This window comes from Amblyomma americanum, chromosome 6, assembly GCF_052857255.1.
Source record: "Amblyomma americanum isolate KBUSLIRL-KWMA chromosome 6, ASM5285725v1, whole genome shotgun sequence".
Classification (NCBI taxonomy): Eukaryota; Metazoa; Arthropoda; class Arachnida; order Ixodida; family Ixodidae; genus Amblyomma; species Amblyomma americanum.
The window spans coordinates 59315491-59341359 of NC_135502.1; the positions used below are offsets into that span (position 1 = coordinate 59315491).

General features: G+C 49.3%; 1 protein-coding gene across 1 annotated transcript; it reads right to left on the reverse strand.

The window, feature by feature from the left end:
- Window positions 1-3311: 3311 nt before the first annotated feature.
- LOC144093557 (acetylcholinesterase-1-like) lies at window positions 3312-15896 on the reverse strand. The gene is made up of 3 exons (XM_077627088.1): window positions 15453-15896; window positions 13365-14900; window positions 3312-4178 (listed from the first exon to the last, which is right to left on the reverse strand). Coding segments are annotated over exons 1-3 (1698 nt in total). The 5' UTR covers window positions 15455-15896; the 3' UTR covers window positions 3312-4018.
- Between the last annotated feature and the right edge of the window lie 9973 nt (window positions 15897-25869).

The window sequence follows — 25869 nt, forward strand, 5'->3', positions numbered from 1 at the left end:
GTGCAGCTTTGAACGCCACTGTACTTCTTTTCTCAAGGTCTACCAGTCATGGAGAAACTCTGTGACAACCGCCAGTCGTAGTCCCATATGGTGAATTTCCGCTTCGAAAATGCATGAGAGAAGGGCAGAAAGAACTGTTGCAGGTAATCGTATCGTCTGCGTCCATCCTCTGGACATCGTGTTTCGTAGCGCACATCATTTTGGTGTAGCTTAATGTAGCACATATACCTCGAATGGCATTCGTCAGGGCATCCGAGGTATCCGGAAATCCAAAAACGCTTCCGCCGAATGCCCGCGGTTGCATCTCGCAGTCGAACACAAGTCTGAATACCGCAGAGGCACAACCCGTAGAGATGCAGCAGAAGAAACAATAGCATGCAAAGGCGTTGACCTCGCTGAGGCAACCCTTACAAAAACTTCCTTAGGCAGTATGTAGGCTGTCCATGGACTTTTCCCATTAAGTCTAAAGACAAATCCTATAGACTAGTCTGTAGGCAATACAAATCCTCTAGACAGTCTAAGACGAGCTGTAGATTTATGGCCATATACGGTTAGTATACTTTTTTTCTATAGACAGTCTATAGGCTATGAATAGACAAACGAAAATACCTATAGGAAGGCAATATAGTCTATAGGAAGCCTATATACAGTCTATTAACCATTTTTATAATATAACGGCGACAGCAGCGAGCCCAGTCGGGAACGTGCGTGCAGACGGAGACGGGAAAGGCGTGTATATATGACCGGTTGCTATAAGGTTCATAATTTCGTTCATGGCTTTGCAAGGCTGCTTCACAAAGAGCGCGGACTCAAAAGAAGAGCGAGTGAAAGAAACTGGTGTTTTCTTTTGTTGCTGCTTGTTTGGTTCGCGTTTGGGTAACTTGGCTGTTTCTTCGCCGCCATTTTTTTTCGCAGGGACGAACAGTTGACTCTGTATTTGTTTTTTCACCCTCAGGTTTGTGTACCTTATACTGCAGCAGGCATTCTCAAGCCATGCACGAGCCTGTGCGAGCACAATCAAGAACAAAACACTACTGTTACTATCATTATGAGCATACACTGCTTTCGATTTACTATTTCTCTTCTTTTTAAGTGGCCTGTGAGGTCGACACCGTACAATGTTCCGAAAACATTGGACAGAAGTGTTTTGGACGACTTACCGGGCTCTTGGCTATTGTAATAGGCCTGACCAATGCGTCCTTGTTTACAGAGAAAAAAAATATTACAGTTGAAACATGCTCGTGTACGTCACAAGCACCACAAATGCGCCTGTGTATACCGAATATATCGTCGACGCCTCAGAGTATATGAATGCGCCTTTGCTGCAGTATGCTGCAATATAATATTTTACTTGTACATGCGCCTCTGCACATCACGGCCTGTGGCGATGCACGACGTACAAACCTACACACAACAAGGCACAACACACAACAACACTTCCATGGTGCCACCTCTGTTGAACACACGCCGTCTCAGCGGTAGTAATTTTCCTTTCTACTTACGGTGTAGCATACATCGGCCAGACGTGTTGATGTATATACCATTTATATGCCACGGGATGGCCGCGTTTCATTTAAATCAGATTGAAGAGCACATCTTCTTAGTCATTGCAAAGCGTGCTCCTGCACTCCTATTTTTAGTAACGTCAGCATTATTGGTCGAGGCAGAACTCGGCTTTAGCGTGATATAACATTTGAGACAAAGAAGTTTGGCAGTGGTTATAGCAATGAAATTTCGGAGAAAAAATTTGTTTCTAGCAGGCCGTCTTTAATTGACACATACGAGTAACAGCGTTGCATTAGCAGTCACATGGGATCTATTGTGTGTGTGTTTTTATTATAATAATGTGTGCAGGCTCGCCTTGTAATCTTGGAGCGTTTCTATACAACTGGTTAAACTCACTTGAGTTTCAGCGCTGTCCTGCGTAGTCACTTTCCTTTCTGCGTATTCCTTTTCCGCTGGTTTCTACACCTCCGTATATGTATAGGGTGCGTCAAAAGTTCCCAGGCCACAGGGCCTGCTTTTCAGCCGTTTGTTGAGGCATTCCCGACATCCACGAACCTAAAAATCTGTGTAAAGGGTAGGTGAAGTACCATTCCCTCCTCTGAGGACCTTGACAGCTTCATAGGGGTCTCAAGTGCCAGAATATGGGAAGTACGGGGCGAAACACGATTCGCAGACCACCGCCCTATCTTTATTATTCGCAGATATCAACAAAGTATTTCCGAATTATTTGCTACCGTCGGGACATCATACTCACTAAATTTGAAGAGGCCAGCGGGAAGCGAACACCCTAAAATTTAGTGATATTAAAAACTTCGAAGTGCCACATTTAGCCCCACCCTGCGAGGCAAAATGAGACGCCCTTCCAAAATTAATATATTGCACAGTACTGCAGTCAGTGCATACGAGGTTGGCTCCATGGGCACAAACACGAACTTTGCGAGCCTATGCTCACGAAAGACACTGCGTCTAGACAGAACCCAGAACTGTATTGTTCTGTGACCCGCTACAGACAATAGGCACTTTTACAGCGAGACTTTGCGTGCAGCCTGCGTACGCATCTTTTTTTTTTCCTGCCTGCTTCGCTACCTTTTCCTGTTTTAGTGCTAAGATTTTTTTTTCGCCTACTGCCTTGTCGAATGAATCCGATTCGATTCGGTTCGCTGTACGTGAACACGACCTTGTGGACATGATTATAGGTCAGACCGAACAGAACTTGCTCTACGGTCAATGTGCTGTAATGCAGCCGTTCTTGCTCGCCGGAAAAATCGCGGGAGTTACATTCTGAAGAAAGTTCGCGCATTTTCTCGTGCGTGCTTGATGCTCTCCAAGGGTTTCTTCATTTTTTATGCGATAGCATTCGAGTACAAATTCCGTAAAATTGGCGGCGTGTGCCACAAAATTCGCTGATTGGTAGAGAGAGGTCACGTTGACCTTGTGATGTCATTGCAGCCTGCCCACCTAGATAGGAGGCAACCGACCCACCGGCCCACATTGTGGCAATGTCACGTGACCTTGTAATATCATCACAACGTGCCCGTGGTGGCAGGTGGCAACACCGGCCCACCGGATTAAGAGGTCATGTTATTTTTGATGTCTTTACAACTGACCCACAGGGAGAGGTGGCAGCCGACACAGAAACATCAAAGTAGCAACAATAGGGATCTATAATGCTATCGCATTCAACACTTATCCGCGTTAAGTGTCTTCCACGTTTTTTTTTCTTCATGCCACTCGTCTATCAATTTTTTTTTTTTTACGTTCAGACCAACCCAAAGAGCGATCAATACAAGGGCAGAGTTAAGCCATTATGGTTACTTTAGGCCCTGCAGGACACCACAATGTCGTGTTTCGCCCCACGTGCAGCTTGCTCCTAAAGTAGTTTCATCGCAAGAACCTGCGGTACAAACATTCCTAAACTTCAGACCAATAAGACCAATAACCAACTGTTATAACTAAATACTTACGCTAATCGTGGACGCATGGTCGGTTGAGATGCACAGTTTTGAAAAATGTGGCGTGTAGAATTTTAATTTTTTTCGATTGCTTTGTAGTTCAACATGGCTCACTTCGAAATTTTTTTTATTTGCTTATAAGAGGCTTGTCTGATCAGCCTTAGGCAAAATTTCAGCACACATGCCGGCGGTCATGCCAGCTGAATATACAATTAATATATTCTCACGCTTAGAAATTATTGGGAAAATAACGCGTCTTGTCCCGCTCTCCTCTACTGCGGGAAAGAATACAATGGGGCGTGGCAACAATGTCCTGGGAGCCTTCTACAGACTTGCCCAGCAAGCCAGGCATCTCACTGAACTACGAGGTGGAAGTGAGGACTGACACACTCTATGATGCGACTCCTCCAAAACCTCCCTTGTAACTGCTTGTGGGTGTTTCTCTATATTTACACATATATTTATGTTTAAGCACATGAGACATATTTATCGGGGCATGAGTGCGAACTGTACACAGGAATGTGAGCGCGTGAGTCTTCGGCGATGACCGGTCACCGCCGTCACCACGAGCCCGAAGGTACTAGGTACTTTCTCCAGAAGGAGCACAGCTTCTTCCGGAAGTCGATGCCGTGCGAGTAGTTCTTGAGGTTGATGTTCAGGTGGAAGGCGTGGTCGCGCGTGAACCTGGGCCACAGCTGGCCTCCGACCGTCGGTGGCTTCCTGCGAATGGGCGGAATAAAGGGGATGACGCAAATCACACCTTGCAGGGAGATGTATAGAGTGAGAGGACGAAAAGGGAGAAGGTGCCGGTTCACTTCCCTGCACTGGGGGAAAGGAGAGAGGGAATATAAAAGGGAAAGAGAAAAGAGGGCTGAGTTAAAAATATAGTATGTCAAAAAGGAAACAAGGACTTCGCACCCGCCGCGGTGGCTGTGTAGTTATGGCGCTCGGCTGCTGGCCCGAAAGATGCTGGTTCGATCCCGGCCGCGGTGGTCGAATTTCGATGGAGGTGAAATTCTAGAGGTCCGTGTACAGTGCGATGTCAGTGCACGTCAAAGAACCCCAGGGGGTCGAAATTTCCGGAGCCCTTCACTACGGCGTCTCTCATAGCCTGGGTCGATTTGGGACGTTAAACCCTTATAAACCATAAACCAAACCAGCAAGGACTTCGCATGTGACAAAGTCTGATAGCTCAAGCACGACGCCCCCACGAAACGAAGCAGTGCCTGGAAGGCCTGTTTCCCTTCTGGCACCATCCGAGGATGCGTATAGCCGGCAGCAAAAGTGTGCGGGATGCAAGAGTGCGGGAAAAAAAAATTACTTCGGAAAATCAACGCAAGCGCCAATCGCTTGTAATGTTTGAGGGGAAGCGAATGCTTCATCCATTCACATTAATACCAGGCGACAGAATTGCGAGGTAGCGCTACAGAAAATTCTTTCCCGAGCGCACCTCTGCTGCCGACTGTAAGGTACTGAAGTTGCAGCGTAGATGTCAAATTGCGCAGGCCTCGGCCGAACTGCTCTCCGTATACCGTATACCGACACGGCATGCACGGTCCTTGGCCTCCGAGCACGAACCGAAGACATATAAAGGAAACAAACTTTAAAACGGTGTGCTCGGGGACTTTCAAGTTACTGTGATGGGGGGGGGGGGGGGGGGGGGGGGGGACTAAGAAAGACGACACGAAAGAGAGAAGAGCACACAGCCGCGGTACTGTTTCTCCCAACCGACAAAGAAAAATGGACCAGCATTCGTTTGAAAACTAACCGGGCGTTAATAAAAGATAACTGTCCTCGCAAGAGTGTACGTCCTGGAGCTCTAAATACACGTCCGTGAAAGCCGGTAAAAGTAACCCTCCCTCCTTCCCACCCCCCTTCCTCTTCACTGTCGGGCTAAAGGTAGCAACGCTTCCCTTTTCCGCATCGCTGTTTCATTGGCACCGATACCATTCGCATCGTAATGCGGTGCCGAAAACTGTCGAAAGCGCGAGAGCGAACTATAGACGGAAACCGTGAGCGTGGGGAAGTTTGAGCAGGCTGTAAGTAAAAGCAGAGCAAGTATACGTATCAGGAAAAAGATAAGAACACCTCGTGTTCTGACTCCGTGCTGAAATTCGTACATTCGAGGAGGGAACAAATTTTGTGCAAGCACAAGACGTACATGCATGCCATGGCGCGGTGTTTTGTTCACCTGACTAATGCACTTGACGCGCGCTTTGAATTTGGCATTCGAGAACCGCATGTCTATCGACTCTGGACGTTCATCTGGCAGTTACTGCGATATGGTGCCACTTGGTTTGCTGCAGTTTCTTCGTAACGCTACGGAAGTCCGACCCTAATGGTCAGCTGTGTTAAAATTTGTGCATTCATTCTGCCCTTAGAATCCATGCTTTTTGTTTGCGGTGGTTAGCTCAGCGGAATGTAATAAATGTATGTATTCCTTCGTCCAAATTAACGTATTGTTTTTGTAGAGCTATTCTGTAGTGAATCACAGCGCATTCCTCGTTTAGTTTTAATGTTAGTTTGCATTCGCGCTGTTAGCTTCGCGTAAACTAAATAAGCAGGTTTATAGCTTAATTCATGCAGACAATAAGAGTCATCGAGGCTGCTTCCGACACCTGCTGGAGGCCAAGTGATAGTTACGGCGCGTTGTGAAAATACAGGCTTGTCCCTTACTTTATAACTCATTTTTTTCATTTTTTTATTATTTACAAAAGGTGAGAGAGATGATGGTGCCTTTAGCGGCGCCAACCTCCCTTGCTTTCGTTAAGTGAGAACAAACACCACTGAGTGGTCAGCGAACTCCGACGGGATTGCAATTTCATCATTGATGGTGTTTGTGTCCATCAGCATTATCATCATCATAGCTGGTCCATCACCAAGGCCAGCCAACTATAGTTATGTCCACTGCAGTGAGGAGCCAAGACGCGGTCACACACAGTTCGTGTAAACGCACAGGTAAAAACTTGGTCAAAAGTTCTCGTGCCACAGTATTTATCACTGAGCGGTCTAGTGAGGTATTAACGGCACCCATACAACTTCAAAGTCCGGAAGGATGAGGACGGAAGTCATCCTCAGCCTCCAGAGATTTGAAAGTCGAGATGTGCTGAAAGCGCATATACAACTCAATAGAGGATCGTGTACCTTTGGTAGTTTGAAGCAACCGGTATATATTACAATACACAGGCGGACATATTTCACTGCATGAGGAGAAAACACATAAAGCAGGACAAAAAAAAAGTTCTGAGCGGAGTTCGAAAAGCGGACGAAAAAATGCCGGGGACTACAGCTTTCCGTGGTGTGTTCTCGACTATATGTGACGTGTTTTCGTTGGCTCAAGATGCACTCTAAACGAAAATACGCCTATATGTGAGTAAAAAGACAGTAAGCGCACTGCATTTTAATAAAGGGAGTGCACTAAAGGACAGCTTACTCCCTTTTTACTCCTTTCTCTTTAGAGTACGCGAGTACGTTTTTCTTTCAGAGAACAAACCGGAGTTAATGACGTCCTATAGTCGAAGTCAAGGAGAAAAAATGGGCTTGGGCAAGGCACGTAATGCGAAAGCAAGATAACCGATGTTCATTGCGGGTAACGGAGATGATGATAAGAGAAAGCAAGCATGGCACGGAGCATCAGGCAATCAGGTGGATGGTTGAGATTAGGAAGTTTGCAGGGGTAAGGCGGCTGCAGCTGGCACAGGAGAGGGTTAATTGAAGAGATATGGGAGAGGCCTTTGTAATAAGGGAGTAATTACTCATTGGCGTCCACCCAAGCGCAACCATATGGCTACAAAGGAAAACTAAACAGCCTTCTCATAAACTTCACAGTTAAAGAAAAATTCGTCCTGGTCCGGGGTTTTACTCCACCTTGGGGGATTCCCCCAAACATTTGACCGGGACAGGCCTTTGTGCTGCAATGGACGCAATTTGGCTGATGATTATGATGACTCCCATCGGGAACACGCCGCACTGTCTGCTATGCTGTACTGAACGCTGTTCATGTCGAAAGTGCCTAGGCGCGATCTCTGCATGCCGCTCTGACAGATCGGATGACAGTAATCAGAATATCGAACTTTTAAATTTGAAGTTGACTTTAAAGTTGAGCTCTCGCCGTTATATTCAAGCGGCGCGTCTCTCGAAAATAACCGAGAACGTCTAGCACGAATGGTGACGCGCGCATCACGGTGTGCCCCGCGAATGAATTTCCCGGAATGTCGCAGTCAGTGGAGGCCCACTTAGAGAAAGCTTCGCGATTATTTCTTCGACTTCAGTGCGTACTTTCCTTTTATTTTCCTCTGACACCAATGAACAACTGCCCACCTTTACATATGTGCGAAAGGTTATCCACGAGGTTTGCGGTGACTGCTGTTAGCGATCGCAGGGTGATCCTGCCGCTGTCACTTCAATTTCGTCGCCCTGGAAGGTAGCGAGTAATGAGGAGATTTTTGTTGCACCCCAGACCTCCACACTTAAAAATGACCCATGTAAATCGACAGGTATGACAGCATTCTAAGGGCCCGATGTCAAGTATACAAAATATAAAACTTGCAGTCTTTTCGTTCGCCCTTGATTCCAGGTTTTACCGGTATGAAAACACCGTTTAGCGGTCAGGAACTAGCGCGAGGTCACCAGCTAAAACAAATGAAATCATATGCATACCCACCAAACAGTCCCTACCAAGCTATTCTGCTGAATGTTTGGCGCGGAAACAGCAGAACAGTATTTATCTGTCCCTACAATACACTCCCTGCCCGCTCTTAATTGCAGTGCAGTCCGGAAAGCGTAAGATGACATCTTGCCAGAAACAAGCACTGTGCAGACAAAGTTCCTAATTAGCACTTAAGAGAAAATAACCACAGGTTTTAAGCATATTTCTTAAGCAAGGCTTGAAAAACCGTATGCGTTATTTGTAGTTGAGTTCACATTCATTCTTCACGGACAATGATCTTAAATGAGCAATGTTGAGAAAATGCGTCTTGAGTGACATCGATATTCCGAAATCACGCCCCCAACAGGACAGTTAATTTGCCCTGAACAGTTTGACTGTAACTACTGCACAAATATAGGGTGCCTCGGTTGCAGCGCCGCCGGTATGGAGGCACTCTCTATTGGTGCAATATTGCTTTCGCTAGCATGTGTACTAACAGTCATCTACCGTACTGCCGTAATTTTTCTTCTCTAAGCAGCTTTCTTTTTTACCAGCTGATCACCCAGCGCACCCAGGCCCCCACTGCTCGCCGACCAAAGCGTGTTCTGGCTACGCGTGTCGGCGGCGTCTAGCCGAGCTTGAGAAGTCGGTGCAGAGGACAGGCACGACTCAGTGCCACTGACCTCGGGCTTCACCGCAACGGTCGCTCAAGATGCTGCTTTCCGCGCTTGCGGCACGCGAAAACAAACACGTTTATCCCGTGACTGATTCGTTCTTCGCTCTAAAGTCAAGGTCGGCGGGAGTCGCAAGACAAAAGAAAACGATCCTAGAGTATTCACCCTCTCCCGGCAACAAGAAAGCGACAGCGAAAGCTCTACCGCAGCCGACGGCCGTCCCCACAGTGAGTGCGATTCACTCCCGAGAGCAGCGCTGGACCCCGTGACCGGAGCTGATGCATCCCCGGACGTGGAAGTCGTGGCTGTGTGACATTGCTTTATGGACAACAGATGACTGCGACGCCGATACTGTTCATCCCAGATACCGTGTCCTCAAGACGCAAGCTGAAACAAGTGGAAGGGCTTTACAGAAAGGTTGGCCGACGTTTCGGTAAAACATGGGCTGTCTTCTTCAGCCGTAGTTGGGTGTCGGCTTTGTCCAAGGTACACAGTGTCGAGTCGTAGTAGTTAGAAATCGACAATTTTCGTTTTACCCTGCTGCGTGATGAGAGTGCCATTTAGGTGAACTCAGGAGCGGGGGCTTACTGGGTAGCGTCACGTATGGTCGTGTGATTAAGGTGGGCCTATAAGAATGGATGATCTCACGGGGAGTCGCGTGTTGCCAAGCGTGTGTGTGTGTGCGGGGGAACGCAGTAGTTCACTCGCTGTCACTCCCTGAAGAATGCATGTCATTCTGAAGAAGAAGAATGTCATTTTAACTTTGACAAAAATTGATTTCTCAGCCAGAACGCCGGCAACTTTTCTAAGTAAGCGACTCTCACATTCTTCGCTTCTTTACCGATATCCTAATTTGTGTCGGAATTAGTTTTCATGTAAATAAAAAACTTATCGTGCAGATTTTATCCGCAGAACGATGAGCAGTCTAACAGTGAGCACAAGACCCCTCCACTGCAAGTCGTTCCTGTATATGCACGCGGAAACAATACCCGAGTGAGTGATTTGTGTGAGCTCACGGTGGCCTTAATCCTCCTGTGGCCCGCGCTAAATATATACGTAGCGTAAAACAGCGCAGCGCCTTTTACAATATTTTTGTACAATGTAGTGTCCGTGTGGCAAGCAGGAAGCGCGAGTGCCTAGCTGCGAAAACGTACGCAGAACCAAAAATTAAAATAAAATCAGAGCGAGAAACGCAAGCAAATCTCTTGACTGTTCCTTTGTAACTCGCGGGCTGTAGGAGACGGCGAAGACAGTTTGCATCCGCAAAATGAGCCTGCCGTGACAGCAGCATAGAAATCTCTCTATTGCCGCGACTAATGTCGCCACCATCGCCGCGTTTTATCACAACACCACTTTTTCCTCAACGCACTAAGCGCTGCCTCCTGCCGGCGGCGGTCTACTTAGAGCGTAAACACTTCAACGGCAATATTTCCTGTCCGCGCGGTGGCCCGCACAAGCTTTCGCGGTAGTTAAGAGGGCACTTCATTTCAACCACAAAGGAAAAAATAAAACGCCTCAGTCTGCAGCGTGGCGCCGAAACTAAAGCAGAACGCATCTGTGTTTGGGCCGGCCGCGGCGGCTCATTCTTCAGCTTCCGTCTTCCTAGAAAGGAAAATCTCGTCACGGAAGTCGGAGCGATTCGCTCGGTTTGATCTCGTCTCTTTCGCGTTTCCTGCTCTTGTATCTTTCAGGCAGCGAATGTTCTCTCTCTCTCTCTCTTTTTTTTAATCTGATTTCAGTCTGGAGTTACCTCGCCCCAAGAGGTGGTCCTGTACCTAGAACTCTTTATCAGCAGCGTTTTCCTTTCCCTCATAAGTTGAGCTTTGTTGGCTGCACGCAACGACGTGTTTTTAGTTTTGTTTGTGAAACGAATCTTCCTATCGACACAAACGTGCGTTGTCCCGATGTTCCGTGTCCTGTTCTCAGGTATCTTTAAACTAGAAGCAAGTTCTTTTTTTTTAACCCTTTCATCACTCTTAACCGTTTGGTTACACAAGTAACGCTCTCTCTAGAAAACGCGAAAGATAGGATTCAGGCTTGGCAATAATGTCTTCAAAACAATCACGTAGTTTTCCTTATCGCTTGTTCTCATTCACGCAATGAAAGTCTCAATTGTTATGCAGTCTGGGTCTGCAGCAGTTGAAAAAGATGATAAGTAGCTGCAAGGTGGGATAAGCTGCACAAGTGGACGACAAAGTAGAACCTATACTCTTCCGGCTGAGCCATTTCGCTTATCTACTGAAAATGGGAACACTGATGGAGACGACGGCGAAACTGTTGCGTTGACGAAGTCTGATAAGCGCTTCACGTTTCGGTTTTTAATAAACTCGCGAGTGAAGCTGAAAGCGCACGCACAGTTTGTAGTTTTAATGAGCTGAACCTTCAAAACACCAGCATTTGCTTCTGGTGGAAGGTGTATAATGTTATGGCTAACAGTCTTGCGGGTACTCAAACTGCGGGTACTTGCGGGTATGACAAAGCGGGTACTCTAGAGAGGAGACTTAAGGTCACCAGGAAACGGGGGGGGGGGGGGGGCGTATATGCTGAGTGGTTAGCAGTTTTTACTAACATGGCACTATGATCCGCACAGGTACCCTATACGTTCGTTACAGGTACCGTATTGAGTACTACCGCATAGTACTAAGAATACAAATGCTTAGTGTTGTCTCCTTAACAGCCCACAACTCAATTTAGGAATAGAATGAGGTAATCTATTGCTTTGTGCCTGCAACATGCTGCAAGTTTGTTAGTTTGTTTTTTGCCGAAAAATTCAGTGATAGCTGGTTATCACGCGTATACTTCGCTTCTTCGCACTTTTTTTTTTCTAACGAGTCTAGAAAGACTAGCGGAGCCGAAACATTCATGCTGTTTATTCGGACCGTTGCTTTCATATGGAGCCGCCGCGGTGGCTCAGTGGTTATGGCGCTCGGCTGCTGACCCCAAAAGACGCGGGCTGCATCCCGGCCGCGGTGGTCGAATTTCGATGGAGGCGAAATTTCAGAGGCCCGTGTACTGTGCGATGTCAGTGCGCGCTAAAGAACCCCAGGTGGTCAAAATTTCCGGAGCCCTTCACTACGGCGTCCCTCATAGCCCGAGTCACTTTGGGACGTTAAACCCCCATAAAGCAAACATTTCATATGGAAGTACCGGCTGTGTGCGAACTTGCATAGTCATAAAATTGAACCTGTTCTTGTTTACACGTGCTGAAGTTAAGGTGCCGCTGCGTCTTTTCGACACTTAATTCCGGCTTGCTTAAAGTAGGCGTGGCACCTTTTCAAGGAGAGCTGCATTGGAAATGACAGCTAGTTCATGCGAGCTATGAAATGTTTGGTCTGTAACGACGAAAAAGTGCCCGCGCGGCAGCGATACTGCTCTCGGCGAGCACGTGCTTCGGGCTGGTGCTGCTGGAACCGCTGACTGTCTGTGAACGCCGTTCGGCGCTTTGTGCTTTGTGCCGTGCTGTGCTCTGTGCTTTGTATTGTATAGGTCACTGATCTAGCCTTTAATCACTCTTGTCATTCCAATTACACAGGAAAGCTCTCAAAACAATTCACAGCGTAAGTTAGCCGCAAGCGATCCTTATTCAAGTTATCTTCTGTGCCGGTTGCGTGGAGAGACAGTTCCACGCAGTCAGAAAGTAACTATAGAATTCATGTGGTGAGAAAAATTTGCGCGGTTAAATGAACATATAAGAAAACTAAAAAAAAATAAAATCCTCAAAACTTGGTGGCATGCAGATACTGAACACGAGCACACAGGATATTTCTCATAGCAGTGCTCCAACTTGGACGAGCGCAAAACACAATCGCTGTAACGAACTAACATGTTGTAGTTGTCAGTTAATTCGGCAACTGAATGACTCCTATCTCTAAAAAAAAAAAACCTTCAGGCTTGCTGAAAATTTCTCTGCAATGTGATGATGGTGATGATAATGTCCTCGGGGTTAGTGGCAATACCCACGGCGGGGGATTGGCCAGGGTGCATTACTGATGCAAAAGCGCTCATGGACAAGGAGTGGATTATTTGGATAATTTAGTGCCTTAGACAGAATTTGTACCAAAACAAAAATAAATAAAAACGGAAAAGAATAAGCAATGCATTCTCATTCTAGCAGAGGAATCTGCCTTGTGTAACGATGGTCAACGGTTGAAGCAAGCACCTTCGTTTTCATCGTGCTCATAACTATGATGAAGTTTTGGACGATATGTGCTTACACATGTTGCTCAAAAGTTTCAAGAACGAAGCACAGCGGAAGGCGAGTGCTTTACGGAATAGTGGCATCATGCGTTCCTTATTTCTCTGCGTAGATTCCCAGTTTCAAAGGTTTACCCTTCTCCAGAAGAAATTTTTTTTTCGGCAACATTAACTGGTTCACGTATATGTAACGATTGAACGAGCTGACTGAAGTAGTTTCCGCAGCATCAGCAGGAAGTTCTTCTGTTGTCGTTAAGAACACACTCCTGGTAGGAAGTAGTTCAAGTTAAAAGTCAAAATATCTATTTGAAAATTGTAACTCTGGTCGCTTGTAAGGCAAGAACATGCAGCCAAGTTGGACAAACACTGAGTGCAGGAACCTGTGCTTACCCTGTTCTGGCAAACGTCGACCAGATGCGCATCATCCGCCTGGAGAGAATCTTCTCCTCGTCGGTCGAATGTTGCGGGTAGAGCAGCGGGAAGCCGAACACGAAGCCCAGTTCGTCGCCGTGCGCCACGCCTGTCCAAGGCTGGTACACGCTGAACGACGGGCGATGGTTGAATATGTAGAAGTACACGTTGTTCTTTCGCTTCGCGAACGCTTCGGCGAACAGCTGGGACGGGCAGATGAGGCTGAAATCACCTACGGCGTCGGACAGGCGGTTCAGCGCCAGCCAAGAGTCCGTCTCGTTCAGATCGTTCAGGTACAACTCGCGGATGGGCGCGGGATTCTTGCCCAAGATCACTCGGAACACTAGGAGGCTGTAGAACCATATCTCGTCCACGGTGATCCTGCTGTAGTCCTTGAAGTTGAAGATCTTCCAAAAGAAGTGGTCCACTATGCCGGTGCCTTCATTCCTGACGTTGCCGATCATGAGGTCAACGTCCTGGAACTGACCCTTCTCGGTGGCCATGACTGGTTCGAAAGGCAGGAACTCGCTGTAGTAGGCCGGGATCATGTAATGCTCTTCGACGCCGAACACTTCCTTCATGGCCCTGAATATGCTAGCGCGGCTCCTGGAGCGAATGCAGTCGATGACCTTTCCGGGTTCGGCGAGCACGTTGCCCCTCTCGCCAACGGGACAGCCGAGGCCGACTGCGAGCTGCTGCACCTTGAGCTTGCCCGTGAAAGTGTTGTCGGGAACCTTCCAGTAGGGTGTACCGCTCTGCATTATGACCCTATGGAACAGTCCCCTACTGAGCGGTGACAGGAGGTGGTAGCCAATGGAAACCGAGCCGGCACTTTGTCCGAATAACGTCACGCGACTAGGGTCACCGCCGAACATGGCGATGTTCTTTTGGACCCACTCCAGCGCTAGGATCTGGTCGTACATGCCCATGTTCCCCGGCGCCTCCGTCACGTTGGCGTTCAGGAAGCCGAACACGTTAAGCCTGTAGTTCGGCACCACCACGACGACATCGCCGAAGAGGGCCAGGTACCTGGCGTCGTAGAGAGAGTAGCTGTTGCCGCCAAACTGGAAGCCGCCTCCGTGAAAGAAGACCATGACGGCTTTGGTAGTGCACAACCCTATGTTCGGGTGGAAACAGTACCGAGCGGCCGTCCACACGTTGACGTGTAGGCAGTCCTCGGTTGTGTTGGAGGCGTCGATGGTAAATCCTTGCGTGAGCTCCCAGGACTTTTGCGAGCAGGGGGGCCTTTTATGCGTTGCATAGTAGATTCCTTTCCAAGGTAACGCGGGCCGTGGCTTCTGGAAGCGCAGGTATCCGAGGGGTGCTTCGGCGTACGGTATTCCGTAAAAGGCGTCCACCGGTCTGTTCCCGACGCTAAGGCGTACGCCGCGAACTAGACCGGTCCTTGTGTGTGCGAACGGTTGGTTCGGATCGTCTCGTATCCTGGCCTCCGTCGGGATCACGATGGCTGGCGAAAGCACCAGCGCAGTCGCTGCGAGGAGACTGTGTACTCGCCTGAAAATGCAGTCAGATCGTAAGTAGAGTGTCATCGTACGCACTTTGCGCACCTGGATACTAAGCGCAACTATTCGCGGCTGACTTCGCGTAGGTGCCGGCTTTCACTCAGGAAGCTCAGTTGACACTACAGCCCATTTTTTATGCATGCACTAAGGGATGAGCTGCATGGTTGGCAAAGTACGCAGCTTGCTTCCTGATGCAGATATCCTGGTGCTGGTAGGATAGTGAAGATTTTAAATGTATGCACATGAAACACTATTCGAGTCGCAATGTCGGTGCTTGAGTAATCTAAAAAAAAATATCCACAGCCTCACTTCTTCCAAACCAATAAACAAATCTCCTTTGCGGGTTTATTTTTAGGCAAGCAAATGGAATTGATGATTCAGTCGTTTAGCGCGCAAACTGCGCACATCTCTGGACGAAGCCGCTTGCAATACGTTTCCCCCGCCTTTAGCTCAATTTAAAACGGCACTGTCGGCGCGAACATATGGAGCATGGAAGCGCGCGCGCGTGCACCGTATTAGGAGCGATGAGAAACGGTTTACTCACATTCTCTTATCGATGCACCTTCGGGAGACGACGGCGGGAACGACGGAGCCGGCCACGGCGCGTGCGGCTGTCTCAGGCGCTTCAACGAAATGAGCGCCTCGGGGAGGGTGCGTGGCTCGCCGATGCGCTGATGCCGGCACGCGCGCGCTCCTCGATGATCCCGCGGGGGAAAGACAAAGACGAGCACTTTTCCTGGCCGTCCCCCCTCTCGCCGCTTGGCCGGCGCGCGCGTTGAAGCCGGTGAGCGTATCTCCTCTCGACACTACTACCGCCGCATACTATGCTCCGGCCCCTTTCGCACGACCAGCTGCAGCAGCGAGCTGGTGTGTGTTTTTGATCGCACACACCCCAGATCGCCGCTACGGCGGCCGCGGGGTGACCCCTCAACTTCCTCCTCGCCCGCGGGCTAGCGGGGAAGGGAATAGGCCTTCCTGGACAGCCAGACAGCGGCTCCCATACAAAGGTGGGTAACCCACCCCGTCCCCTCCCCCCAACTCGACCACCCTTTCCTCCCCTTTCTTAACGAGGAAAGCAAGATGAAAGAAACGGGCCACGCGGGACGTCAGCACCCAAACAGTCGCGGCTTACGACGAGATGGCAGCGACGTGCCTTAGCGCGACGGCACGGTGCGTTGCTGCACGCGAGCTCAGTTTCACTGCTCTATAGCTGGTGCTGCTGGAACGCGGTGTAGATGCAGGAGAGGGTGGAGGCGGTGAGGGGGGGAGAGGAGTTGAGCTGACAACAGCAACAACCTCGCGCAGGCATAACCGAGAAGAATCTGTTCGCCAAAGCCAGACAAAAAATCTTGAGCGCTCAGCGGATTACTGGTTTCGGAACGCCGCTGTATGGAACACGTAACAGCTGTTGTCCGGTTCGGATGCAGAAGGAAATACGGGCGTGCGTAAGTCACGCCAACAGAATTGCCGAGAACAGGCAGTGTGAAAGCTCACTGCAGTGACAGCGCAATACCGAAGAGGAAGTAAAAGCAAATCGGGGACAATGCCGAAGAGAATGGAACGAGCTGTTACTTTTGCTCGCTGGAGCCGGGGAAATTGGGCGTAGCGCGCTTGCATTGTTCGCTGACGAATATTTGGAACGATTCTCGCGCTGGTCGCAGCCCGCGTGGGGCGAAAGTCTACGTGGCAAGAGAAGGTGGAATGGGTGTGCCCGGGTGCGCAGATAGTTGAGTCGACTAGCAGAAACAAGCTAGGTAAAATGGTTAGGGGAAAATCCCCAAGGTGCAGTAGATTCGTAACAAGGGAGTAATTACTCATGGGCATCCATCCAAACGCAGCCATACGGCTACAAAGGAAAGCTTAATGCAGCTTCCACAAAAACTTCGTATTTAAAGAAAATTCGTCCGGGTCCGGGGTTCAAACCCGGAAACACCGCTTCACCGGAGCAGTCGCTCTACTGATATCGTAGTTTGGTCCTGACCAAATACCTTCCGTTTACTTATTTCGCAGAATGCTATATTCCGATATCCTGTTAGAATATCATGAGTGCGGTTTCTTTAACAAATACACAGGGAACACGACACACAAAAACGCAAGATACTGTTTATCTGTTTTATATCTATAGTTTGTACTTATCCAAACCTATGATCCTTTTTTTGTCAGTTTTTCCCAGTCGCCATTGGTACTGACTACTATAGAGGCCGACAGCTCTTGAAGAGTGTTCAAGACGCATTCAGCAAGCGGCTGTGTACTCCATCGTTGCCGCGTGCCGTTGGCAGCTACACAACGACGCATGTGCGTCCTTTCGTCTCTGTAGAGATCGTTCGAATTCCGATTGCTCCGCAGTCACGACGTGCAACTGGCACACATCCACTGTCCCCGTGGGCTCAGTTATACGCGTGTGTATTTCTTTTTCCGAGCGAAACTCGTCCGAACGAAAACCACACGGAGGCTTTCACTCGGAGACGCGATGCTCCAGAAACCGGCCATTGTGCGGCGGTCGTCGGGAGGGGGGATTGACGCATCACGCGGGAGCCCCAGAGAAACAAATATAGCAGTCACGATCCGAGTGACCCACAGCGGGTCAACGCTACGTCACGCATTCCGCGTTTACACAAGCTCTGGACGCGCAACTATGCGGCGGCAGGGCGGATGCTTGGAGTGTTGTTCTCAGTCCGAGGAGGCAACGCGCGTGCGCCGGTGCTAAACGGGCGTTTCAACGACGCCGTTGCGCCCAATGGTGGCATACGCTTCGGCCGCCGACTCAGATGCTATCTCGGCGACTCGCGCCGAGATAGCACGCATGTAATGTAGCGCGCATATAATGTTCGCTTTCATCAGAATCGGTCAGCCTTGCAGGAGCCGCATAGCGGCGCTATAGACTACCAGAAGGCGCACTTGAGAACCGTGAAAGGGAATGGCTTCGAACCAGACCGCGGCCGCGTTTCGATGGCGGCGAAATGCTAAGCGCGCCCGTGTGCTGTGCGATGTCAGTGCAGGAAAAGAATCCCCAGGTGGTCGAAATTATTCCGGAGCCCTCGACTACGACACCTCTTTCTTGCTTTCTTCTCTTAGACGTTCCTTTATCCCTTCCCTGACGGTCCGGTTCGGATGTCTGCCGAGATGTGAGAAAGACACTGCGCCATTTGCTTTCCCCAAAAACAGATTTTCAATTTTTAATGGCCTCTAGCCCTCCACTGCGACAACTCTTTCTTCCTTTCTTCTTTATCCGGAGTTCCCGGGTTCGAACCCGACCGCGAACCCGAACCCGAACCCGGCTGCGTTTTTATGGAGGAAAAACGCTAAGGCGCCCATGTGCTGTGCGATTTCAGTGCACGTTAAAGATCCCCAGGTGGTCGAAATTATTCCGGAGCCCTCCACTACGGGACCTCTTCTTCCTTTCTTCTTTCACTCCCTCCCTTATCCCTTACCTTACGGCGTGGTTCAGGTGTCCAACGATGTATGAGACAGATACTGCGCCATTTTCTTTCCCCCAAAACCAATTAATTAATTAATTAATTTCTTCTTTACTCCCTCCTTTATCCCTTCCGTTACGGTGCTGTACGGGTGTCCACCGACGTATGTGAGACCGTTACTGCGTCATTTCCTTTCCTGAAAAAATCAATTTTCATTTTCCTCTAGCCGATGCTAGTCATTCACGCAGCACACAGTGGTACATTAGTCGCCGCGCCAATCACTAACCATTCTTATGTGTTAGACAGCCCTGCGAATTTGGCGGCGCCGACTTTGCCTTGCGCAACGCCCCACGTTAGACACACACTAGCTGAAAGGAGTCAAAAGGGCAATGTGATTGGGAGGGGATGCAGCGGGAAAGGACGCTCGCGATGATTTGAAAAGGGAAATGGAACTATGTGCTCGGTTTTCAGGTAGTTGCCAAGGGGTTTATTTTGTTTTTCTTTTTACCGTGCGTTTAATTACCACGGCCCACAGAAAGATGACACGGTAAGAAGTGTTCGAAGTCTTACAAGTAAAACATTAGTTCGCTCGCGGGGTTTTCGGTAGGCAGAGCTGTTACTGAACAATGTCTCTCGTTTCCGCTTGTGGTTGACGGTCAACGCATGCATATACTCGCAGTCTGTGCTTTTGCTTGCTTCAAGAGAGGCTGCATTTCCCAAGCGCAGATCTCCCCATTCGACAGCTTCGACTCATGTAACGTTAAACAACAGAGCGCCGTGATAGCTGTTTTGGTGAATGTTTAATGGATAAAGGCCGCTGAAGCCTCTAATAGAGTCCTGACGAAGGATTCAAGCCGTTGTTTCCCACTTCTTTGTAACTCTATAAAACTTTTATCTAACCTGCTCTTCATTGAGCGATGTTGGATGTGGGTAGAAACTTTAAACAATCTCACAGGCAGCTAGAAATGATCGGCATACCGGCAGCGAATTACAGTGAGGTACGAAGGCGGATCATGCTGCGTCTCGACCCAGGTCTCATTAATGACCCGTATTCCGTTGTGTAACGAACGTGAATCTCCGTAAGAGTGCTCGCAATAACCCGAGTGCGGAGCAGTGGGAGAGTCGGCTCAACAGCTGCGAGCTCACGGCCCAAGGGGCTTTAGTGCAGCACGCAAGTGAGGTAGCTAGGCTCAGTGGAGCCCTGGAATTGGGGCCCAACCTTGCTTAAGAAGAGGCCTCAAGTCGCCAGCGCAGTGAAGACGACGGAGGCCTCGAGACGCCAAGCCCTTGAAAGCACCCAAATAAAGTTTTTCTTTCTCTCTCTCTCTCTCTCGCATAGCTGCTACGGCATGTAGAACAACTTGGAAGATATAATGACTAAAGGGGAATGCGGCTACAGCATTGTGGTATACAGCTAAACATCCTCGCGCAAGTTTGTGCTTTTTGCAGTTGGATGTGTTTGGCAGCTCAAAGACGCCATGACACGGAATGAAGTTCCGATTGGCACATGCGTTTCATGTGTAAGCGCTTCATTGAAACCTGTCGGCAACGAGCGGACAGCAGGGACTTGAGCGGTACAGTGTACGCGGCTATCAGCCAGCCATGGAGGAAAAAGAATCGGTCCAGCAGGTTGACGCACCAGCGTGATATATACGCTACTCAAGACTGCGATGTTGCGTAACAATAGCTCTCCTTTTTTCTTTCTTCGAAGGTGTTTTGGAAGGAACTTGAAATGTTGGTGAATTGTAAGAAGTCATAATATGAGCGTACTTTTGACCAGTTTATATCTCATACTTTCATAGCTGGAGCACAAGTAAACGAAAGGGAGCTTTCGACTGCGTCCAGCAGCGCTGCCTCGATTTAAGATGAACTGCACATTATCTGTGGCCACTGACTGCAACCGCAGCGGACATCTGCCGTCTATGCAACTTAATATCTCAGAGGTGTACCCTTATCAACAGGAAATTCTCTGCAGCTGTCTTCGGCTGAGGAAAAGTGAAACTATTTTAGGGAGCCAAACTTGCAGTAAAAAGTATGAGTAAATATTTGAGGTACATCGCTGGCCACTTCTGTCATGATAGTTATCGAAAGCGGGGTGAGAAAGAAGAGGGCTGTAATAGAGAATTTTTATGCATGTTCTCTGCCTCATGTATGCAGCAGAACACCGAAATGATAAAGAATAATTTTTCTTTGCATTCGAAGAAACTGCACAGCCTTTCTTAGAGCAGCAGCACGAATTATGGAACTTTGGGCTGAACGTGTAGAGCCAAAAATGTGATTCCAAAAGCGTTGATAACGCTAGTTGTCTCAAGATTCCAAAGCCAGGCTGTCTGCTCTGCAGCTGTAGCTAGCCGGGGCATAAGAGTAGAACCGCTTTATGCTCCAGGTGTACAAACACGCGCGAGGTGGCTTCTGCAGGCACCCGACATATTGATGAGGCAGCGATCGCCGAGCGTGGTGAACCCAGTAAAAGGCTCGAAACCCATTCCTTTTAGTCATGGTACGGATACGGAACACGACTTCGACATGTGTGGGTCTTCACTCGCGAAGTGAAGATTTCCAGCCTTTTCCATGCCTTGCGTAGCGATGCGATGTGCTGGCTTTTGTTGCTGCCATTCGACGAAACCTGTACGCAAGGTAATAACGTAAGTGAGTATAGAGATGGCCGCTTATATATAGAGAAAAGAAATTCACCGGACGAGTGCAAAGGTGAACCGCGTTCCGGGACCGGCACGGGTCCCGAAACGTCAGTGGCCTCTTGACATGCTCACTGACCTTACCATACCTGCCTTACCGAACGAGTTTTCGTCGAAACCTTGAATACGTGCCCACTTATACAAAAGCAAGGGTTCTGAACACTGGCATCAGAGCTTCGCTGCGGTTGCTTCGGTGCGAAGAAACCACCGGGTATAATTACTGACTGCTTCCTGCCTGCCTCTCTCGCTCATCTCTCTTGGTTCTCACGCCGATACGACCACACACGCGCACTGACGGCGTCACTTTCTCCCTCGACTGTGTGTACACCGACGGTGCGCGTGCATAACTGGAGCGGACGAAGGCCGCCCTGTGGAGATGCGCGGGATGAGAAGAACGGGTCATTTAGCGACCCTTTCGGCCGTGCTCCTCCGGGGTCTAGACGCGCAGCGATGTGTGTACGCGCGGCTGTTACGAAAGCAAACGGTCCCGCGGTGGGGGCCGATCTATTGTCTCGGCGAACAAGCGGTCATTCGTCGCTTTCTCCCGGGGCCGTCGCGTCTTTTTTGACTTTGTGCGCTGCTCCGGGCGTCCGCGCTCGAGCGTGAAGTCCTTCGCGTCGCGCCAGTGGCCAGGTATGCGTCGCAGCCTGAGACGCTCGAGCATACCTCGTTGCGTCTGCTCCTGTTGTTGTTGTTGTTCCCACGCACGGCTGTAACCACAGTCGAAGGAAAGGTAGAGAAGACGGTAATAGAACGGTGATGACCTAACAAAGATGTTTTACCTCCAGAGGGCGTCCTTCATACCTGTCTATTGACCGAGAGTCGAAACAAAGATTGCTCTAGGTATTAATGGTGGCATGCTACGTTTCGACTAGAATGGAGTTCCTAGGATGCCGGAGCACCGTTATGATTCACGCCTACGCGCTTACCTGGCGCGCATCTGAATTTGTGCTTTAATTGCTTTTCACACAATGCGAGAACTGTACAAGCGGCGTTTCTGCGTGACATCTTCGCTGTAGCGGAAGTCTCCGTTCCGTTCAAGCATGCTCACTGCAGGATGTTGAGAAATTGGAGCCATCACCTGATCACCTAACGCCACCTGATGTTGAAATAAATGCATTTGTATTTGTATTTGTCAGGAGCTTGTCTACAGCTTGGCACTGAATTACGACACTAGGCGATCACACTGAAGTGCGGCGCTCCCAAACTGCAATTGAATAAGAGTGGACACGTTATATATTCCACGAGCACAACGTTACTTTTTGTCAAAAGAGCACAGTGCGTCGCGCTATGCGTAATTTTAGGGACAAACGTATATAAATCGGTTTAGATGGGCAGTCGTCGTATGAGGACAATTAACAAGTCTGGGAAACAAGATGCACAGGAATCATCCTTTAGGAGCAAAGAATGCGCTACAAAGGCCCCGTGCGAAAACAAATTGGTTCACAAACGCATAATTTCGAGTTGTCATGAAAAATCTAACCCTTTGCCTAGAGCAGTGTTCGGCGAACAATGTGTGTTGTGACACATTGGTGTTCATACATGGTCATGTCTTAAAAGAAAGCACGTTTAGTGACTAAATATTTCGCTACAAGCCAATACAGCGTGTGATTACTGAAAGGTCAATGTTTCTCATCCTGAGGCCACTCCAGCCTCGTCCACCAAACAGGTCGCAGATACGTAGACTCCCAGCGAGGTCACATCGAAATAATCGAGCCTTGAGGTCGCCTTATTCCTAACAACCTCGTATTCACCGTGCATCCGCGGCCGAAGTTCGTCGAGGAGCCAGGGCAGTGCACAATGCGCAGAGCCAGGAAAGCCCAGGCGCAGTCGGTTAATGGGGCCAATTAGGGCCTTGACCCGCCCGCACTCGGCGCTCCTGCCGGACGACAAAGCGTCCCGAAATACCCTCGACGCCGGCTCACCACCAGAGTTGTTCCTGCACGTACATGGATGCGGGCACCCACAGGCTGGCTACAATAACGACACCGCGCAGCGCCGACAGTGCAGGCGAGTCCCTACGCATCCATTCGCCCCGCATTTGCGTGTAGAGGAGCCAGAACGACGAAAACAATGAGGCGGTAGAGAAAGAAGCCGGCCGCTTTAAAACGACCGCCGGGTTGAGCAGATGAGAGAGCCGGCGACAATGGGACATGCAGCATCGTGGTATAATGGACGATCGCTCTGTATACGTACGGCTTGCTGACTCGCGCTCTCACGAAGAAGGAGGGGGGGGGGGGGGGGGGGGGGGGGGACGTATGCGCGCTGGAGCGCTTTCGCAGTCCTCGCTACCACCATCTCTTCTTATTCTTATTCTTTTCGTGTGGGGAGGAAATGTGTCCCGTAGAAAAATAAAACGAACCTAAGTGGCCCCTCCCATCTTAGGGGCAATTTGCATGCGAAACGGGAAAGAACTGTGCCATCGAGCACGATGGAGTGCACGCTCATGTGGGACAAGCGATGGCGGTCGGCCGGCCGTGGAATCAGCTGACCGTGTACAGCTTTTGTTTTCTAACCTTTGTACACTCCCCCCCCCCCCCCCCCCCGTCTCCTCCTCACCCGACATGGCTCGGATTACCCGGGACGTGCTTTCAGATACAATGAAACAGGGCGACGAGATGACAAAACGGTGCCCCCAGCTGCTGTCCGTAGCGTTGTGGTTTGAAAAGCAGGTACGTGTGTAAAAAAGCAGTGTGCGTGGCGTGTACGCTTCCTTTTGTTTTGGACACGCCGCGGTAGTACAGAGCGTGCTCGTGTCGTTGACACCGCCAGTACTTCGCCCACTGTGATTACTTGCTTAGTTTTTTTATGATCCTTTTACGTGCCACAAATGCACGTCGTAGCTGGAGTCTTTAGGGATGATATTCGACCATGTGGACTTCTGTAATGTGAACCGAAACCTCGCTGGGCTGCCCCATCTTCTCTTTCTCTCTCTATCTCTATTTTAGTTTTTGCAATTTGGCTCCATGAATATGCAGCCACGCGTTGAACCTGTTGCTAATGGCTCAGTTGCCGAACTTCGTAGTCGCACTAACCCAGCGAAGCGAGACCAGTCTTTGCTTGTTGCCTGCCGCAATGACACAGTGGACGTAATGGTGAGGAAAAGAAGTTTGACAAGTTCTTCACAGTGCATGCAAACCAGTCGATTCATTCATGTGGGCTCAGCAGTCTCGGACACTACGCTGTTCACACACGCGCAACATTTCTCGATTGCGACACTTTCAAGAGCTCGCGCCACCTCAGATCAGTAGACATAACTTGTTAGGCTGTATACCGCTATAATTTAACCCGGTACTTGCAGCTATCAGTCTTCGAAACGCTGATGTGGAGTACGCAAATGATACACTCGACAGCCATAACGTAACGCGTTTACGCAGAACAGTGAATTCTGCACGAGACGGTGTCTCTTTACAGACTGACCATACAACACCGTGCGCTGGGCAGCATGACGAGAAAACTTGAGCACCCGTCGTCTGGAACTATTCAACGCTGCAGTGAGGTTGCTTCCACTGGGAAATCTCTGTGTATGAGGTTACTGCGAGAGAAACTGTTAACGCTCGCGAGTTATTCGGATAAGGATCTTGGCCTGTTTAGAGGGTCCACTGTGACTCTTTTCCAACCTCTACGAAGTTTGCAACTGTTACGGTCTGACTGGTCATGACTACTAGCAGCCATTACCAGCATTTTCCTTTTATATTCACGTCAATAATACGAAAGCACACAAGTGAACTAAGACTGCAAAGAGCCAAATCCGTGATCATGTCAGTCTGTAATTATTCTCCGCTTAGGGGCTGCGCAAGCACATGCCTCTCTTCTGATGCATAGAACGCCACAGTTATGAATCCTTTCCTTCTTTCTCGATTCTCGTTGGACTATTCGCATGCGCTTGTAGCAAATCAGGACATGGAGAGAGCCAGTGCCTGTGCTGAAAAAGTTTCAGGCTGGAAGTGCTGTAAGCACGTTGCGCTGAAGCGTTTGTTTGCCTTGGTGGCTTTTATGATCTTCCTATAGAGCGACTTCGCTGGTTCGTGGCATTGAAGGCCAGAATTTCGATGCAAGTGCTCGCTGTTCATCTTATCCTTACGCACAGTCGTGTGTCAGCCCCCGGCGATTGCCATTGCTTAAAATCGGGCTCATAATGCGGCACTTATTTTTATGCTCTGTGGGTGGAAGAAGGATCACGAGCCTCCGCAGTTGGTCCTCCTTAGTCCATACGTCTGCAACGGCTCCTCTCGTTACCTTCTTAATATTTGCGTAAGGGGTCACAAGCAGACCAGGCAACGACGGTGCAATGCACTTGAGGTTATCCACAGCCATAAAGCAGAACAATCGCACATTCGTAGGCTAGGCATGGAGAGTACGCGTAACCGCGTGTGTGTTTAACGTGCAACCTTTGGCTCCGAAAGATGGTCGTCAGCCTTCGTGAGCTGGAAAGACGCTTCCGCAACAAGGGTCACGTAACGCTGGTTTCCGTTCAACAGTGCGGTTGCCTGGACGGGCGCGCGTGGCAGCACCGTCAGTCTCGCATATCGTTGCTCTCGTTTTAGAACTAGGCGTACACAAAGCGTACAAAGCTCGGCTAGTATATTTTCCACACTGCCACGCATACTCTTCAGCAGGGGAGGGTACAGCGAATTCGTCGCCATTTCTAGGTTAAAGGAGTTCTAAACCGCAATGTGTGGACAGAAACGGAAAACCGATTTCGCAATGCTTATTGTCTTAACGATCACAAATTAGGAAGCCGCTTGCTCATGTGCTAGCGCATCACATCTGATTTAAAATGTGCTGAATGGGAGCTTAAAGCATTTCATACTCAATACCGCACATATATGTTTGTGTTTCAATTCGT